General features: G+C 38.8%; 1 protein-coding gene across 1 annotated transcript in view; it reads right to left on the minus strand.

The window, feature by feature from the left end:
- elp2 (elongator acetyltransferase complex subunit 2) overlaps positions 1-16,298 on the minus strand; it is a 130,162-nt gene that overhangs the window by 69,043 nt on the left and 44,821 nt on the right. The window contains exon 10 of the mRNA XM_059972544.1: positions 8,829-8,929. Within this exon, the coding sequence (XP_059828527.1) occupies positions 8,829-8,929 (101 nt within the window). The remainder of the gene's footprint in view (positions 1-8,828; positions 8,930-16,298) is intronic.

Below are 16,298 nucleotides of genomic sequence, written 5' to 3' on the forward strand. Positions count from 1 at the left end.
CAATTTTTCTAAGCACCATGTATCAATTCAGGAGCAATCCAGGTCTCTTAAAAGACCCTATTGTATCTGCCTCCCCCACCATTGCCGGCAGCCCGTTCCACGCACTCACCACTCTCTGCTAATAAACTTACTCCTGACAGCTCCTCTGTACCCACTTCCAAGCACCTTAAAACTGTGCCCTCTCGTGTTAGTCATTTCAGCCCTGGGAAAAAGCCTCCGACTATCCACACGATCAATGCCTCTTATCATCTTATACACCTAATTACAACAAAACACACATAAGAAAAAATGTTCTAAAAGATTACCAAGTTAGAAGCATTTTGTGTCCAGAAATAGTATGTAATGTGACAGCCAAAGTGAGCATAGAATAGCAAGGTCAATAATCACATGTGTTTTCTACCTCTGCTTTTACAGAATACTGCCTCATTTATTAAATTGCTATCTTATTTTCTTTCAGTTATCAGGAAACATCCAGATCATATTGATTCAGAACAGGAATTTCAAACCTTTTAATGCCATGGACCAATACCATTAAGCAAAGTGTCTGTGGTCAAAATTAAATAAACACACCTGACATTTTTTTTGAGAATTATTCGGCAATAGATCTCTGCCTTTCAACTGCCCCATTGCTGAGATTAGTAATTCATCATTTTGCTAATCATGGGCATAACGTTAGTAAAATTGGCACAGTGCTTTTTTGCATAACCGTACAAACGTGATAAAAACATTGTAAATTTCTGGAAATAATTCACAACCGACCATTTTTCTTATTAATCAAATTAAGTACAATCAAAGCTGCTGCAACATGATCAGCATCCAATTGTAGAGCATTACTAAATAAGAGGCAATGGACTGGATTACAGAGCATCATAACGGATCAATTGCAGCCAATACAGAATGGGGCTCCTACTCACAGAGGACACATTCTTTTGGGCGCACGCTTTCAAGTGCACAGGTTTTTTGTCTCGACGGGCCCTGTTCGTAGCTCCCACTCTGCAAGTTGTCCTGTGTGTACTCTTACTAACATAACTCAGTAAAAACATTTTATCAACTACTTCGTTGTAGTTCTCGCTCCGCAAATGCATAGCATTTTGGCGACAAACTCAAGAAAAGAATGACCGCTCTACTCCAGGCACCCCTTCCATTTTGGGCTGCAGCTCTAGCTAAGCTGACTGCTTGAAACCTAGCTGCAAAGGATGAAATCCCTTCCTGGATCTTATCGAACACCTAGCAATTTTAACACCAGCAGCAAAGCTGGAGGAAACAGTGAAACTCAAGATGCTCTATAAGTACTTGGGAGAATTCAGGCAAATACTGCAATGTCCTGTACCTACAAAATGAATCTGAACTGCAGATGCATTTGATGCTTTGGACACTGGGACATGCAGCCCAATGTGTTTATAGCACGCTTCATGTTCTCACAATGAGAACGCAGATGATTTCATCATAAGACTGATCCAAGTGGTGCAGGAATGCAAGCACATGGATATTCCCTCGAGCGATTTCAAAATGATGATTATCTAAGTGTTAATTGTTGGAATCCAAAGTGGGAGGACACAGGAGCCTCCTGTCCGAGAAGCACAATTTGTCCTGGGATTAAAAATGCTCCACAGCTTGCCACCCCCATCATCACTGATTCAGACAGTAATGGAGCAAGAGTCCATTCCTGAAAATGTTAATATTTGGCAGGGAATACCATCCTGCAGCCTACAGTCTCCACAGAGATACATCACTGAGGAGAAAGTCATTCCCAATGGACTGATTGCAGGCATCAGAAGACAGTCTGCCGTTTCTGTCAGAAGAATAACTCAAGAAGCTGTGCTTTACTGAGCAAGGCAGCATGAGAATTCAGCCATTAACTCCACACAATGAAAAGGCCAAAACGAAGAAGTGGGCACTATTTGTCAAACCCATGACATGGGCCACCAAAACCAGCCTCCTGATTTGGTTACACACACAGTGGACAAACAGCCCGTGAAATCTGAGCTGGATATGAGGTCAGCCATCAGCTTGGTAAGCAGATTATCCGCATACTAGATTCCAAAATTACAACCGCTGAACTCAGTGTTCCACAGCAACGCTGGAGTTTTGTGTGGACATGCATGGTATCTTTACAGCTGAAGTGATTCACCAGGGGGACTGGTGTCACTTACCCATGCATGTGGTCAAGGGAAGCCAATGGCACAGTATGCTGGGCAAAATTAGATTTGAAAAGACACTATTGCTGCTGTCCTGCATCAAACACATTGTGGGGAATCTCGCATTGAATGCTCGATTACAAAGGCATCAGTGCGTTTTACAAGCTGACACTTCAGATCAATATCATGCTCCAGCAGCCAAGTTCAAGTTTATGGAGAATCGCCAGCTACACTCTTTCAAGGCCTACCCAGTGCCACATACAGTGGGTCCCAGGGTACAAAAACTTGACTAGCCACAGACAGCAAGTCTCCTACTGGCAGCCATCTAGGAGCAAATTTGCAGCAAACAAGAGGTCAGATGTTTGGTGCCAGAGACAAAGTCTACACGCACATCTCGCAGGAAGAAAACTGGCTACCTGCTGCTGTCTGGTATTGTCACGGTCAAGTAGCAGAAATTGAGCTGACAGGCGTATGAATCGTCAGGCAACATTTGGATCATATATGCCAGTGAACTGATGAGGGAAGTTGCAGAAGCATCCTCTGCTGATGAAACCAGCACCCTAGCAGATGAACCAATGGGTATTTCATCAAGACAAGTAAATTTTCTGTTCTCAAAATCTGGAAGATATACAAATAGAAGCTGTGCCGCTGCGGCAGTCCACAAGGGTGAATCGGCCAGTTGACAGCTATCAAGCAGGACAGTCAGTTCACTGTTTTTCTCACTTTACCTTACTGATTCAATTCAATTCACTTTATTTTCTGTGAGGAATGTGTAGTGGTACGGACAATATCACAGAACTTAAGATACACATACACTGCATATAGTTAAACACAATATAAAATATTCACAATAGATAATACTAAAAATTAATGCAAGTGATTTAAAAAACAAATACACGTAACAACACTGACTGTTTTTACTGTCAAAGCTGCTGTACACACTATATATTCAAAATTGGGTGCTGATGAGTCCAACAAAACTGGATAAGGCTTTTCTGCTGCTGATGGGTAGGGACCTGTAGCAGTGTCCAGATGGCATAAGAGTGCAGTATGTGTGAAGTGTACATGTAATGTCCTCTATTATTTGTTGAGCCATCGTTATTGTCTGTCTTTTATGGATGCTGCTGAGCGATTCTTGTTCCTGATCAATGACTTTGCTACTTACTCTGACAGTTCTGTGGAGTGGGTTGAGGTTGATAGTACTCAATGCTCTGAACCACGCCATGATGCAAGTCCATATTGAATTCAGTGATGCAGTTATAAAATGTCTGGAGAATCGATGGCTGGACTTTAAGTTTCCGTATCTTCCCAAGGAAAAATAGCTGTTGTTGGCACTTGGAAAGAATCAACCCACCACTTGTCTCAAAGGTGATCTTGTTATCTATAGTTGTGCCAAGGTACTTGTATTCTCCAACACGCTCTATTCCCTTCTGCAGTTCCTATCCACGGGGGGGATGGGGTGGAGGATGAACTGTACCAGATTGGTTATGGCCGATCAATGGCGTGGTGAATCAAAGCACTCTTTTAGGAGCAAGCTTTCAAGTGTTTCTTTCGTCTCAGTGGGTCCGGTTTGTCCCTCAAATACTGTAAGTTGTCCAGCATGTACCGTTATTAATGTGACTCAGTAAAAATGTTTAATTATACTAACCCATTGTAGTTCTTGCTCCACACATGTGTAACATACAGTGCTGCTTCATTATTTCCAGGAAGAGTTCAAACAGGTAAGACTATTCACTGAAGTTCTCAGTCTAGCAGCTGACAATTACACAATATGCAAAAAACAACACCTTAGCCTGTACAATTGTCATATTAGAAGCTTAAATGCTGTAAGTTTTGCATTTCACCTGACAATAAGACATGATGGGTGTCACTCACTAAACTTGCAACGTGATTTATTTTCAAGTGGTTGACCCGAAATGACAGTGCCATGTATCTAACAGTATTTCCAAGCTCCATAGTTCAGGTATAAATTTCAGATTGTTTGATCTTGGAATTTGAAGATGATGATGAACTGCCAGAGTAAACATGTGAGTTTACCACAAGATAACTCAATCAATATTAAAAAGGCATTAGTACCGAGACAGAATGAAGTCATTCAGTTTCTCTGGCTAGGCAAATATGGACCTCCTCAATTCTACTTATCCGACTTTCCCATGCATTCCTTAATTATTTCAGTTTTATCTGCATCAGTTTTGATTCATTCATTTTACTTAGCTTTGGCAACTGAGGGAGTAGTTCAGATTTCCATTACTCTTTGTATTAATAAGAACTTCCATAAATCAGCTTTCATGAACCATGAATGCCTTAGATCCCATTTATTTTTTAAAGCTATTTCTCATTGGAATTTAAAGTTGTACACCACAGAAATAGGTTCTTCAGCCCACTACATCTATTCTGACCTGTCAGCACCAAACCCACTTGCCTGTATTAATTCCATATTCCTCATGCCTTTTTTCAAATTAATTACCTATCCAGATACATCTTAAATGCTGTTAATGTTCCTGCCTCCACCAACTCCTCTGACATATCATTTCAGATATTCACAACTTTTCATGTGAACAATTTACTCATCTGTTTCCCAGTAAACCTCATACCTCTCACCTTAAACCAACAGCCCCCAGTTTCAAACATCCTTTACCATTGAAAGCAGACTCTAGCTATCTACTCTTGCTCTGGCTCCTGGGGAAGCAGCTTTTGCTCCATTTGCTCTTCGTAATACTTCAACTATTTCAATGAATATTCCCTTCTATTAACTTAAGGGAATAAGAGCCTGATGTATAATTCTGGCCAGAGATCCTGCAGATGCTGGAAATCTTGAGCAATACACACCAAATGTTGGAGAATCTCAGTAGTCCGGTCCTAATGAAGTACCTTGGGCCAAATTGTAAACTGTTCATTTCCCTCCATAGATGCTGCCCGACTTGCTGAGCTTCTCAAGCAATTTGCATGTGTTACATGCAGTTTACCCTCTTGAGCTTAACATTAACTTTCTACTGACACTGGCACCATGCAGGTCCACTGGATCTATTCTATTTAGTCAACAAGCCACCAATGACAGGCCCCTCATATTATGTAACATGACTGCAATATTTAAAACAAGGAATAATATAGTTTTCAAGTATTTTTAACAGAAGAGAGCAAAATCTGTTAGTTTTCCCTCATGGCAGAACTGCAAACAAGCGAAAGAGCTATATTATAAATGACTGGTCATTTAAAACCACCAATGAGCATAGATTTTTTTTTAAGAGTTGTGGATCTCTAGAATTCTCTGGCTCCAAAATATATAATGAATATATTTAAAGTAGATATAAAAACTTGGAAGGATCCAGAAATGAATTGCCATGCTAGAGGAGTTGAAGGTGACATAGGTTAGCCATGATCATATCAAATGGGAGGCAGGAATGAAGGGCCTACTCCTGCTCCATTTTCTTTTTTTTTTTGGGGGGGAGGGGTCTTGTTGTACATAAAGCATATTCACGTGTATACAGTATTACTGCTTTAATGATCTGAGAAATCTTTAAAATATTCACATTATAAATAAACATTATGAAAATAAAATGAAGAAAATAAACATTATCTGCTTCTTTCTTAGAAAAGCTTCCTGGCACTTCTGAATATTTTCAGTGCTGGCAAATTTTAGCTCATAATTCTGTCTTCGATATGTAATACTTTTAAAAACCATCAACGTATTTTTCTTTGTACTCAGTCCACCATTACTTTAGTTAATCTTCATACTCCAGCAGTTATAGCTTCCCTTCCTCACCAAACTGCTGTCTTTTCCAGTTCTATCTCTGATGGAGTAGAAAACTTCCCATCTTTGTCTGCAGCTTCCCTTTGTTAGGGCACATGTCAATTCCAATCTGTTTGAAGCAGAACTCCAGCAATCCCCATGCATGGGTGCGCTTTGCCAACATTAATATTTTAGGGCACTTTTTAAAAATGCATGAAATTCCATTACAGTAAGTACATTTCTAACGAGTTGAGGGGAGACCTGCATGGGCTCTTTGTATGATTTTTTTTTAATTTTTAAAAAAATTCCACAATTGTGACCTACTTACAGAAATCTGCTTTGCGAATAAAATCATTAAAACTGCTAACAACTTGGACTTAATTTATGAACAATTAAAAGTGACAATTTACAGGTTTTTAAAACATGACACATTACAGAAAAAATTGCCAATACAGAAAGAAATGGTCATTAAGTTATGAAGTCCAGAGACTAGGAAGAATAAAAGAAAGCTTGATCAGGAAGGAAGTATCTGCTTGCTTTCCATTGATGAGTACTTTTCGGACTGTAAATCTGAAGTGTACTCAATTAACTTTGGTGCAGAAATAAATAGCAAGTGACAGCAGGGTTAGCTGTGAAAAAGCTACTTATTCTCCCAAAACATTCTATATTAAAAGTGATTTTGATGAAACAGCATACCATGGGAAAACACAAACATAAATGAGTAGATTTCAAATTACCTTGATGAAGGTAGTATATAAATGTGGAGAGGAGAGAGGCTACCTAACAGAAAACAGAGCAAGTTTAAAAGCAGCATTGTAAAGGGTATCAGTCAGCAGAAAATTGTATCCTACAGGGCCCTCTGCAGGGGCATCAACTGTATGTAATCCAAACAGATGAAAAGACTAGTGTAATTTAACAGACAATGGCTGGGTTGGCAAGTGTGAGGAGAATACAAAGTCTTTGCCATGGGATATAGACAGGATGAGAGCGACAGGATGAGGTTATCCATCTTTTTAAGAAGAATAAGAAATAACTGAAGTGAATCTATAAAATACTGCTCCCGTAAAATATCTGAGCAACCAAATACATAAAACACAAAAGATTTGCACGTCGGTACAGCATGTAATTAGGAAAGGAATATAGAGCATTAAAGCTTTCAAGCAACTTCATAGGGCACTGTTGAAACCACTCCTGGTGTATTTTGTATTGTTTAGGTCTGCACATTTAAGGAAGAATGAGATTGTGTTGAAGGCAGAGCAGAGAAGGTTCCCAGATAAATTCCTGGGATTAAGGGCTTGACACATGAAGGAACATTACCCCTATATTCATTGATGTATTTGGACAGGCATTGACATGGCAGACGTTGAGAGGTTTCCCCACAGCGGAAGCACAGTTTCAGAATAAATGGACTTCATTTAAGACAGAGGTAAGGTGGAATGTCTTCCTTCAAAGTGTCACGGACCTTTGAAATTTTCTATCCCAAAGAACTGTCGAGACAGTCATGAATGTATTCAAAGCAGAGATTAACAGACTTTTAACACACAGGTGAGTCAAGAGGGATAAGGAAAGAATTGGAGAATGATTTGACATCTAAAAGAAATAACCTAGAATTCTTATAGATGATTTATGAAAACTGGAAATATGAGAATCATTAAGATTCAGGAAGTACACAGAATATCCTATATAACTACAGGAAGCAGCTGAAGAATTAACGGAACATCTAAGCAATGGTGAAGTATCAGATGTGGGAAATCTTACTGTACTTTGGTCAAATTTTCATTTGGATGGCAGTATTTGATTTTAGAGCCCAAAGCACAGGAAGACATAATAACTTTAGAAGGTTGGAGAATCATAGAGCCACCAAAATAACATATTAACTTTATTAACATTAACAAGAATTTGAAAGGTCAAGAAATTATCCAGCTGAAGTACTAAAATCATTAAGATGATTAAAAAGGGTTACATATAGAGAAACCATGCCCTCTGATGGTTGGATCAAGAATAAGAGGCTATGCCACAGTGAACCACCAGCACTTTTTCCAACAACAGGTCCAAGGAATTTGTAATACTCACCACCAGCCCCCCAAGTAGTTGTGGGCATTATGATAAATGGAATTATCACGGCTGAAGTGGAATGAGATCCATTAGGCAATGGTTAAAGACAGTAAATGTAAGTTAGATGTCATCATTCACTATCTACTTGAGTGTCAAGTAAAATTGAGAAGCTGATATACCTATTTTCATGTTTATGTTTCCAAAAGGTGAATTTTAGTTTAGCTTAATACAGGCATATATTTCTGAACTAATAATAATTAAGCATGCATAATTACAAGTGTGTTTAAGTTTCCCAAAGTGGAAAATTCTTCATGGAGGGGAAACACTCTCTCACCCAACTTTCCTGCCCCAGGGCATGCTGGACCTGGGCTCTTCTGCTACTTAACAATTGGCAGCCTCCCTTGTGTCAAAAGCCAACTCCAACCAAGCTGTCTGGACTTCATTAAAAATAATTTCCATGCTAATTTAATCATAGAGCAAACCCACACTCCTGCTTTATTATCTATCAGAGATCCATTCTGCTGCCCCAGGGACCAGGACAACAGGGAGTACCTGTGGTAGATAAATAGTTCAAAAGACAACTGATGTATTGCTTCTTTCATTGACCCGCCATTTACACGCGCTTCTCCTCCAGCAAAAGGGGAAAAATAAGGATACAATGAAAACCCCAGATCCACAAAGAGCCCATGAATCTTGAGAACGACACTCCAAGGAACATATCAGCCAAGCAATAGCTGCTCCAATACACTGCACTTCGCAAACATAAATGGGTTTAACAAAATACGTTATTTTTTAAAATCAGAAGTGACAGTTGATCTTCAATTAGTTGTGGTCAAAATCTCACAACTTGCTGCCAAGGCACTAAGGAAAACAGCATTAAAATATCATTGATCAGAAAAACTCACCTGTTCCAGCCACACACCAGATTCTTCATCTGAAGCCCAAAGGATCATTGTTTTATCCATTGATGCTGATAACAAGGATAAGGGCTGTTCAAGTCTGCTATCTAGAGGAGAAACAAGTGCAGAAACAATCATGTCCTTCAGGTCAGGCTGTACTGAATGATCATATACAAATAGTTGCATTTCACTATCTGAGACTTGAGCTCAGGAATTAACAGAGCATTTTTTTAAGATAACCAACTAAATTAAAAATTTTCACTCGAAAAGCACTTAAAACAACAAACTCAAATAAATTATCAAGAACAATTAGTTACGCAGTTTTGAGTTTCTGATCCTCAGGTTATCACAAAGATTAGTATGTAACTCTCAGCCCCATCATTTGCATTTAGAAACAACAACTTTAAAGTCTTGGCCTAATTAGATGAAGCCTTCAGATCCAGTCAATAGGTAGGTTCATTAACCATCCAGACACCTAACCATACTCAATCCCATCCTCATCACAATAACCATTTCCCTTGCCGATTTGACAGGATCAATTGAATAAGCTCTCTGGATGCTGCAGCCATGTCACAAAGCTAATCAAACTGATCCACAATACCTCCGGTCTTTGACAGGCCATTACTGTCAAAAGTGTGTTTTTTTTTAAATATGCTGTATACAAACCAAGAAATAGCTCCAAGTATACTTAGGCAATGAAAGAAAAAGCTTAATTAAAATATCTTGAGCAACCAGAAGTTAATTAAAAATATAAAAATGCATAGGAAAAATAAGCAAACCACTTATTGTATTTAATGAAGATTGGTGACTTTTTAAAATGGGTTACACCAATACCAGTTAGAGCTAGAGAGAAGTTCACGGGCTAGGTGTGATATGTAGCTAGCAGGAAAAACCAAAACATACCAGAAATACTCAAAAGATTGAAAAGCAGAAATAAACTATTAACACTGTAGGGCTATGATATTTCAGCAGGACTAGGAAAAGTTTTACATCTGCAATTGCATTAAGGAGAGAAGACAATGTCTGTAATGGGCTGAAGACCAAATTAGACTGAAAGATACAGCTGGCATTGGTACCAGCTGAGAGAGAATGAGGTCTGTATATCACAGCTCTCTGTCTGGAGAAATAAACAGAAAGAAAATAAGGACATGGCAGAGAAGATAAACACTTGAACTGTGCAACACAGAAAACCAAAGTTGCTAGAAATCCAAAAAACAAGAATTCTAGAAACAACCAAATCAGGCAGCATCTATGAAGAAAGAAAATGAAATTACATTCCACATTGATAATCCACCCCCCCCCCCCACCCCATCAGAACTGGCCAAATCCAACACAAACCAGAGAGGCTGCTTACGACATCCTTGAATTGTAGTTCTAAAATGCCTTACAAGGGGGTTAACCTAAGTTTGCACTTCAATGGAACAGCATAAAAGACTAAAAGAAAAAGAAGAAAGATTAAGAACTAAAATGTAAGGTTAATTGAAACTCCGAACACTTTTGGAGTGTTTTCCCATTGCTTAAAAAAATGGGCAATATTGAACATTTCTCTGCTTCTGGAAAGGCATACTCATGTCTTTAATGTTTTAGAAGATTAAGAAGGTTCAGCATGTCACCCAACGCTCCAACAAACTTCCACCGACATATTGTTGAAGTATCCTGACTGCATCACGGTCTGCACAAGAACGTAAGAAGCTGCAGAGAAAATACATGCAGTCCAATGCATTAATGCCACAGATCTTCTTACCATTAGAAGTATCTACACAAGGTGCTTCCTCAAGAAGACAACATATATCATCAAAGATTCCCACTATCCAGGCCATACTATCTCCTTACAGCTATCACTGGGCAGAAAAAAAAGATGTCTTAAGTCCCACATCACCAGATTCAAGAACAGCTACTTCCCTTCAAACATTCTGTTCTCAAAACCACCTGTACAATGCTAATCACTACCACAGCAGTACTGTGACTACTTTGTATTACATTGGACATTTTCTTGTTCTTTCCTTTTTCTTGTATGATTTTGTATAAATTATATACTTTTTAAAACTTGCATGTTGTGACTGACATTGCATGTCTGTGACACTGATACAAGCAAGTTTCTCTGTGCACACGTGTAATTGTGCATCTGATAATACACTCGACTTTCACTCTGCCATTAACTTTATATTCCATGGCATTCTTCAGTTATTTTAAAATTTTATAGCTAAAATCTTTCGAAAACATTTTTGAGACCACTGATTAAAACTTGGATTAAATATATGGTAAGTACAGAAAGGGTACAATTCCATTTTCTTCCAGATTAAACAATCTTGGTTACAGTAGATCAAAAGCTGCCATACAAGAAAATCATAACCATTACTTAATAAAGCAAACTACTGTAGATGCTAGAAATCTGAAATAAAAGCAGAAAATGCTCAAGATATTCAGTAAGTCAGGAAACATCTGTAGAGAACAAAGCAAGAGTTGACTTTTCAGCTTTGAACTGAAAACCCCTGTGAGGTTTTTCACACAAAATTTGTTGTGAACACGTTTCATATCTCACAACCAGAAACTCTTTCTGAAGCTGGCCATACACTACAAAACATGGATTTGTTTCACTAAAATCACTACAGTGTTGGCTTACATCATTGTCCCATTTATGAATTTTCCTTTGCTGGTTCATTAATGAAGTACACCAGGAAAGATTTCATAACCTAGTCTTAAAGTGGCCAATGACATTCACAAAATGCTCTTCATTTATGAAGTATGCTTAAAGCAGTAAATGTAAAATATTGCAGGACAACCTAATAAAAAATGTATTAACTTCTAAGCCCCACTTTATAAATAGAACCCCCAACATTTATCAAACATTTATGACTACACAAAAGCACATAAGTAAACCAGCTCAGGCTGTATTTTTAGCACTTTGTTCACATTGCAGCAGACATGCACTTCATGGTAGTTATAGATAAGCAGTATTCCGAAAATTTTAACAAACTTTAAAGGAGAAAAACACTGGGAGGTAACAATAAATGATGGTAACAAAACTAACACTTTATTTAGTAAAAAGATGAATTGCAGAGATTGAACAAAGAATTGCACGGAGCAAATCCATACTAAAATAAGCATAACCAATTCAATCACATCAGATGCTGGTTAATTGAGTTATCGGTTAACCGAGGCTACTGCTTATTTAGGACAACTCTTAAAGAAGAAAAACTAATTGAGAAAATCCCGATTCCCATTGTTTATTTCAGACACTATGCCGCTTAATTGGAGGAGACTGTTGCTCAACAGTTTCTAACTAGCATCAATCATGTGCACTTGTGTGGTCGTTAGACACTACACCGTGCTCTGTGCAAGCAGTTTTTAAATAGCATTAGTGTGTGTGTGTGTGTTTGTTGTCAAAAAGCTGTGATTTTTGCACTAATTGTTGGCAAGAAATAAGCAGGACACCAAATGAGAACTGTTTTGCTCACTGTAGTTCTAAGCATTCTGGCTTGTAGATGTCAGAAATGGCCGTGAGTGAAAGTAGTATTCACTACTTCAACAAGTTAGCTACTATGAAAGGTACAGACAATAATCTTGAATGCTACAATTAAAATGAAGGTTTGAGGGATGCAATCATTGATTTAAAATCTGACTGAATAGTTATAACAACAACTTTCACTCAATATTAGCAAGACCAAGGAGATAATTATTAACTTTAGGAGGAAGAAACTGAAAGTTCATAAGCCAGTTCTCACTGGGGGTTTGGAGGTGGAGAGGGTCAGCAACTTTAAATTCCTCAGTATTACCACTTCAGAGGATTCATTCTGGGTTCAGTATCTAAGTACCATTACAAAGAAAGCAGAGCAACATCTCTACTTCCTTAGGAGTTTGCAGTGTTTCAGCATGACATTTAAAACTTCTGACAAATTTCTATAGATATGTGGTGGAGAATGTATTGACTGGTTGCACTCTGAAATGAAAACACCAATGCTCTTGGACAGAAAAGCCTACAATACGTAGTTGATACAGCCTAGACGACCTGCATTGAGCACATCTACACAGAGGGCTGTTGCAAGAAAATAGCATCCATCATGGACCCCCCCCCCCCCCCCACAATGCTCACTTCTTGTTGCTGCCATCAGGTAGATGGTACATGAGCCTCAGGACCCACACCTGAGGTCATAACTGAGCAACTGTTCAGGAACAGTTATTACCTCTCAGCCATCAGGCTCTTGAACTAGAGGAGCTAACTTCACTGAAATTCACTTGCCCTATCACTGAATTGTACCCACTGAAAAAGACTCACTTTCAAGGACTTTCCATCTCATGTTCTCAATATTTATTGGTTATTTATTTGTTGCATCCCAATTAACCAGAATCCACTGCATCTTTATTCAGTCATTTAGCATCCATGTTCAGCACACTGCATCATAACACTGATATGCAGTAATGAGCATTGCTGCTTTTAATTAGAAATTACTGTTTCATGATTATGTGAATATGTAGACCTACTTTATGCCAATTTTAAAACTGTTCTTCAACAATCATAAAAAGAAACTGAGGTCCCAGAACATACCTTGTCATTTCCTTAAAAATGCAATGTGGATTGATTTTTGAGCCACACAAGACTAAAATAACCAATTTGAAGAGTGTGTTTCATGCCAGCTCAGACCTAGCGTTTTCCTTTGATTTAGAAGGCTACTGGCACACTCTGGAGAATTTTACCAGGGCTCAAAATAAATAAATGATGAGTACACACTGCATAAATGTAGCTTATATAAACTTGAATTTAGACTCAAGGGATGATCTAGTCACGACATTTAACATACTAAAGAGATTTAAAGGCGGGTATACAGTGAAAGCATTCCATCCTGTGGGGTGACTTCAAAAGAAAAGAGCACAATCTTAAACATGGAGACAGGCAATACAGGAATTAAATCAGGAAGCACATACTCATGCAAAATAGATTGGAAATTTGGAAATCATCCTGACAGGTTGTTAATTCTGGGACAACTAAAATTTTCAACACTTCAGTCCATAGGCTAGTATACAGTACATGGATCCAAGGCAAGTAAATTGGATCTGATGTCTAAACAAATCCTCTCCACCCATAGATGCTGTTCAACTTGCTCAGTTTCTTCAGATTGTTTGTTGTTCCAGATTCCTTCATCTGAGATGTCAACTCCAAATTCCTTGCCAAACCACTTTTTCTCTTTCATTTAAAAGCCTACTTATTTGATCAAGCGGTAGATCATCTCACTATATGATTTTACAGTGACAAAGTTCTCCTCAGTGACAACTTCCCATGAAGTTTGAGAATTACAAAGTGGAGCTTTGCTTGAACATAAACGCAATTAGAGAAAAAATCCTGCAAATATTCTTATAGATCATAGTTGCAACCATTTACAAGTGTATTGGTGCCCTTCAAGAGACTGAACTTCCTGGCACAATAATGCTGAAGCCCCCAACATTTTCCAGTCATCATATGTGCACCCAATGGTATCACCGTTCATGCATTCCCATTTCACTCTTCAGACATCAAATGGAGCCCAAAGACATTGCCTACAATATTAGGAAACAGTCTCAGAGTTTGATACTGTTTTTGATTTAAAAGCAGAAGCTATTGACATCAGGAAGCCTGACTGGGCATCCTCAGAAGTAATCGCAGGCTGCACGACCTTCAGATTCCAGAGAGTGTGTCACCACTAGAGGGTTTTCTCCAGTATTCAGCTTCTGAGATATCAATGGGAGCCACTGTGGTGACAATGCAATGAGTGGGCACTATCATGGCAAACCACAGGTGCATTTATCAAAATAATTTCAAATTTCTATCTTTAACTTCATATATATGTGATGCCATGAGTTGTTGACCAGTTTAGCTTGGCGTAACATCTGAAGCCTGGCAGGTAACTGACAAGGTAACTACAGTTAAGAAGGGAGGTAGAACATGATCAGTGAAATACACATCTGCCAATTCAATTTCTGTAGCTAACGAAATGATGGAACCTACATCAAAAAGGAAACAAAAATCAAGATCATTCAAAAGAGTAAGTCTTGCTTGACCAAAATTACTAAACTCCTTGAAAAGGTAACAGAGTGCAGACTACAGTAATATTTAGAATGCAATTCCTTTTGAATTCTAGAAAGATTTTGGTAGGTACCACATAATTGATTAATAGACCACTAACAGAACCATGACTCTGAAAATCTTTCTGAATGCCATTACTGTTATCAATGTTCACCAAGTCAACACTACCCAATACAAGGATCCACGACTTTGGTGGATAGACACCCAAGATACAATTTTGAACTCTTCCAATTAGATTTCAGGATGAAAGGCGCCATTTTTACTCTATTTTTAAATTCTGTCACTAAAGTTTCAGTTGATGAAGTTGTACTTTTAAGTAGCATACAAATCTCAAAATAGCTACAATTTTAGATATATTGCTGGTAGCAGCAGAAATACCGATGAGCAGATTGGGAGGCAGATTTTGGAAAGGTGCAAAAATAACAGGGTTGTTATGATGGGTGACTTTAACTTCCCGAATATTGATTGGCACTTGATTAGTTCCAAGGGTTTAGATGGGGCAGAGTTTGTCCAGGACCAATTTCTGTCACAGTATGTTGACAGGCCGACTAGGGGAAATGCCATACTAGATCTAGTATTAGGTAACGAACCGAGTCAGGTCACAGATCTGTCAGTGGGTGAGCATCTGGGGGACAGTGATCACTGCTCCCTGACCTTTAGCATTATCATGGAAAAGGATAGAATCAGAGGGGACAGGAAAACTTTAAATTGGGGAAGCGCAAATTATGAGGCTATAAGGCTAGAACTTGCAGGTCTGAATTGGGATGATGTTTTTGCAGGGAAATGTACTATGGACATACGGTCGATGTTTCAGGATCTCTTGCAGGATGTTAGGGATAAATTTGTCCCGGTGAGGAAGATAAAGAATGGTAGGGTGCAGGAACCATGGGTGATAAGTGAAGTGGAAAATCTAGTCAGGTGGAAGAAGGCAGCATACATGATGTTTAGGAAGCAAGGATCAGATGGGAAAGGAACTTAAGAAGGGGCTGAGAAGAACAAGAAGGTGGCATGAGAAGGCCTTGGCGAGTAGGGTAAAGGAAAACCCCAAGGTATTCTTCAATTATGTGAAGAACAAAAGGATGACAGGAGTGAAGGTAGGACCGACTAGAGATAAAAGTGAGAAAATGTGTCTGGAGGCTATGGAAGTGAGCAAGGTCCTCAATGAATACTTCTCTTCAGTATTCACCACAGGGAGGGAACTTGATGACGGTGAGGACGGTGAGTGAGGTTGATGTTCTGGAGCATGTTGATATTACGGGAGAGGAGGTGTTGGGAGTTGTTAAAATACATTAGGACGGATAAATCCCCGGGGACTGACAAAATATTCCCCAGGCTGCTCCACGAGGCAAGGGAAGAGATTGCTGAACCTCTGACTAGGATCTTTATGTCCTTGTTGTCCACGGGAATGGTACCGGAGG

The sequence above is a fragment of the Hypanus sabinus genome, chromosome 6, assembly GCF_030144855.1.
Source record: "Hypanus sabinus isolate sHypSab1 chromosome 6, sHypSab1.hap1, whole genome shotgun sequence".
NCBI classification, from domain to species: domain Eukaryota; kingdom Metazoa; phylum Chordata; class Chondrichthyes; order Myliobatiformes; family Dasyatidae; genus Hypanus; species Hypanus sabinus.